The 4,249-nt window shown below is 36.4% G+C and overlaps 1 protein-coding gene across 4 annotated transcripts in view; it reads left to right on the forward strand.

Moving 5' to 3' along the window:
- Positions 1 to 3,643, forward strand: part of LOC107687819 (syntaxin-17) — an 11,470-nt gene extending 7,827 nt beyond the window's left edge. For all 4 annotated transcript variants that reach the window (XM_016485292.1, XM_016485291.1, XM_016485294.1 and 1 more), the window contains 2 exons: positions 47 to 133; positions 2,769 to 3,643. In XM_016485292.1, coding sequence (XP_016340778.1) covers positions 47 to 133; positions 2,769 to 3,005 — 324 coding nt within the window. In that variant the 3' untranslated portion in view covers positions 3,006 to 3,643. The remainder of the gene's footprint in view (positions 1 to 46; positions 134 to 2,768) is intronic.
- The last annotated feature ends 606 nt before the right edge of the window (positions 3,644 to 4,249 follow it).

Consider the following 4,249-nt stretch of genomic DNA (forward strand, 5'->3'; position numbering starts at 1 on the left):
TGTATGTGAGTATGGACAGTCTGTAACTTGCATCTTTCTGTCTTAGGCTCAGCAGGAGAAGATTGACAGCATTGAGGCCAACGTTAGCATAGCAGCCGCTAATGTGGAGGAGGGGACCCAGATCCTAGGGAAGGTAAGGGGAGAGGGGACACTCCTGCTAGGGGATCGATTCCACTCTACCCCCCTGCTTCACTCGGCCTAACCTGCCATCAGCCAATTGATCCACCTCAGAGCGCAAGGAAACCACAATTAAGAGAGAGAGAGGGGAGAGGGGTGGCGATGGTGGCGGAAGGCATGGAGTTGAGAGGGATCAATGTGTGTTGGTTGGCCCCTCGCAGGGAGTCGATGTGTGCTCGAGCGCATGGAAGTCTAAAGAGTGTAAAAGAGTCTATAAACAGCGTTCGAGTTCCTGCTGGGGGTTCGATACATATACACACACATACTCACACCAACTTTTGACAGAGAAAGCAAGGGAAGGGTGAAACATGGAGGCATGGGCTGTGTGTGTTTGTGTGCGAACAAGGGTTTGTATGCGTTTTATTGATCGAGTCTCAATTGAAATGTTTCTCTTTTTTGTAGTTGAGAGTTAATGCAGTTCTATTGAGCATTTTGTCTGATGCCCGTGTAGAAAGTGGACCCACCTCTGTGACTGCTGTAAAGGACAGGGGGTGGTCAACACACATACACACACACATTGCTAAAGACATAGATATTCTGACACACACACACACACACACACACACAAAGTCAGTCCTTAAAGTGCTGGCTCAGGCGTATCCGAATAACATGAGTTACTTCCTCAATCTCTCTCTCCACACATAATTAACTGCTCGGTTAACCCTGCCTTGTGAAGATGATTAGATGACAGAGAACGAGAGCATGAGAAAGGGTGAAAGAGAGATGAGAAGAGAGGAAAGGTGGCATTTGATGGTCGACCCTGCCTTTAAAGTTTACATATCTTCACTGAAATTAAATTGTGTGTGCGTGCCGGGGGGCTTGTTTTGTTGTGCTAATTAAAGAATAATCTGGCTAAGGGAGTTTTTATTTTTACCTGATATCAAATTAATTTACCAGGTCTGGTTTGATCTGCACGCGTCTAATTTCATCGTGGCTTTTTTTTTTTTAGATCTCTGATTAATATTGTGTGTGTGTTTACATACGACTGCATATATTTCTGTTTGGCTGGAAACTGGACATGAAAGACTTTATAATTGTGTGGTTATCAGAAAAACAGCACATGAAAAGTGTGTTAGTTCAAATAGTGTTTTGGGACATTGATGACACCTAAATGATTCATTTCTCACCTGTTTGAAGCTTTCATGCACATTGCATGTGGGCCAGTGACATGCGGCTCATTTCTATTAATTTACTCAAATACATACAGAATGCACACAGATACAATGACTTGAAATAATGAGCATGCTTTTTATTTTAGAATTTAAATTCTTTTTTTAGGCATTAAGTCAAAAATGTCAGGAGGATAATTGTCCTGAAATAATGAGGAACAAATAATAATTAAAAGAATACATTTCTTGAAAATAACTCTTTAAATAGTTTATTATTATTATTATTATTATTGTTGTTGTTGTTGTTTTATGTTTAAAAAAACTTCTTCACTGCTTATTAATATTTGAAAATAGGTTATGTGGTACAACAAACATGCAGGAATATGTAAAAAAAAAAAAAAAAAAAACAGGAAATGGTATTATAGAGAGGATAATTAAAAATAATAAGTGTTATTGTTGTTACTAAATAATATTTAATAATTATATTAATTATCATAGCAAGGAAACTAATAATAATAATAGTTGTTTTTGTTATTTTTAGTTATAAAATAATAGTTGTTTTGTTATTAAGTAATTATTGTTATTATTAAATAGTTATTATTTAATTATTATAGTAAATATATTACATATTAAATAATAATTATTATTATTATTTCCTTTGTTGTGAACACGCATGCATTGTATTCTTTAATTTATTTTTTATATTTATTTATTTTTTGCATAAATGTTTTGAATGGAGTATCACTATATGTCTGTTTGTTGACTATACCTGTATATTTATTCCAAAAAAATATGTGGCTATTTGTTTGATGAATTTTGTGATTGGTGGATGATATATTATCCAATATTTTCATTGGTTGTTTGCAAGTTTGAATTGTGTCTTTGTTTGTATTTAAAGGAACACTATGTACACCTGCAATCTTTTAGCCCTGATGAAGGCCTGTGTGCCGAAACGCGTTGGCAAAATAAAATTCCCTTTTTAATTATATTCTTTGTTTGCTCTGACCCCTTAACGTCACAAGTGTCGCTGGTATTGTATCAATATAATATTTTTTTTTCCCACGCACCTTGTTGTTTGTGTGAAGTTGCACCAGAACAATCATACAACCCTTTATTGTGAACATCCACAATGATTGTGTGCATATGTTGTGTATCTATCTATCTATCTATCTATCTATCTATCTATCTATCTATCTATCTGTCTGTCTGTCTATCTATCTCTTAACGTCACAAGTGTCGCTGGTATTGTATCAATATAATATTTTTTTTTCCCACGCACCTTGTTGTTTGTGTGAAGTTGCACCAGAACAATCATACAACCCTTTATTGTGAACATCCACAATGATTGTGTGCATATGTTGTGTATCTATCTATCTATCTATCTATCTATCTATCTATCTATCTATCTATCTATCTGTCTGTCTGTCTATCTATCTATAGATATAGTGATGATATGTGTGTGTATGTGCTTTTTCTCCACAGGCGGCCCGTTCGAAGCTGGCGGTTTTGCCCATGGCGGGTGCAGTGGTGGGGGGAGTGCTAGGGGGGCCGCTGGGACTCTTAGCAGGATTTAAAGTGGCGGGGGTCGCCGCTGCCGTGGGGGGTGGACTGCTTGGTTTCGCCGGGGGCAACCTGATCCAACGAAAGAGGAAAGAAAGAATCGACCTGCAGATACAACAGATTAAAAGCAACAACAACAGTAAGAACGACACTCAGTGACACACTCGAGCACATTTGTTTTTGTAGAGGAGGCCATGGGACGGTGGATTTGCCGACCCACGCGCGTTCTGAAATAAACACCAGACGCTCAACGTACATAAAACAACCACAACTGCAGAATAACTCCTACACGCAGTGCAAACATGCACAAGTGGACCTGCTAATTTTCCTTTTGCCTTAATTCATCATTCATTTCTATGCCAAAGCAAACAAGGCCTTATTCCATCATCTGACGTGCTGCCGAACAGCTGATTGACCTTTGTAGCAGTAATGTGACTGTAGGTGATAGAGGTGGTTAACGATTATAGGTGATTGTTGTATGAACTATATAACAGTAAGATTTCTTATGCATACTGAGGATTTGCAGTAGGTGACATGGTTCTGTTTACTACAGTTATGTAGGTTTTGTTGTGGTAAAATTGCTATAATTGATAAACACTTAAAATGCCCCTAAGTGGTATTGTAACTGATGCATTTTTTTTTACATGTGTTCATGGGTTATGAGTAGATATAAATGAAACATTGATTCTATGTAAAATACTTTATAAGGTTTATATGTATCACAGATATAAATAAGAATGGAGGCAATGCACAGTAGTGAGAAACTCAGCACACTATGAATAAACAATTAATACACATCATTATCAACGACAAATTATGCAGTTAAAATTATGATATAGTTTCTATATTCTGTGGAGCCCATGAATGCTTGTTTTGCCTTAACTTTTGATAAATTCAACATTTCAGATATCTAATAATGACTCGGGCTGCTAAAAATAAATACAATTTCAATAACACTTAATAAGCCATTGTAATGGATTAATAATGTACAAATTTAATGATTTATTTCAATATTATCTATCTATCGATCTATATATATATATATATATATATAAACAGAATAGATCCTTATGGTAATACTTGCAGCTTAAGGCTTATAAATGTGCATATACAAGACAAGTTAAATAAATTCTAAAAGAGAATCGGTTTCTTGGGTAATAGCTGTAATTGTGGAAATACCAGTGCTTCATGTATGATTTCTTATGATCTTTTGTGTTTTTCCTAGCAGTTAACACATCTGATCAAGATGTTTCTGAAAACCAATGCTCAGGTTTAGATAAAACATCCTTTTAAACTGGGTTTACCCAGGCTGCTCGTGTATTTCATGTGTCTTTCTATGTTCTGCTGGGGTGGCTGATAGATTTGGGTGAGGTTTCCCTGCAAGGCTTTGATAACACAAGCCT

This window comes from Sinocyclocheilus anshuiensis, unplaced genomic scaffold, assembly GCF_001515605.1.
Source record: "Sinocyclocheilus anshuiensis isolate Anshui unplaced genomic scaffold, SAMN03320099.WGS_v1.1 scaffold409, whole genome shotgun sequence".
Taxonomy (NCBI): Eukaryota; Metazoa; Chordata; class Actinopteri; order Cypriniformes; family Cyprinidae; genus Sinocyclocheilus; species Sinocyclocheilus anshuiensis.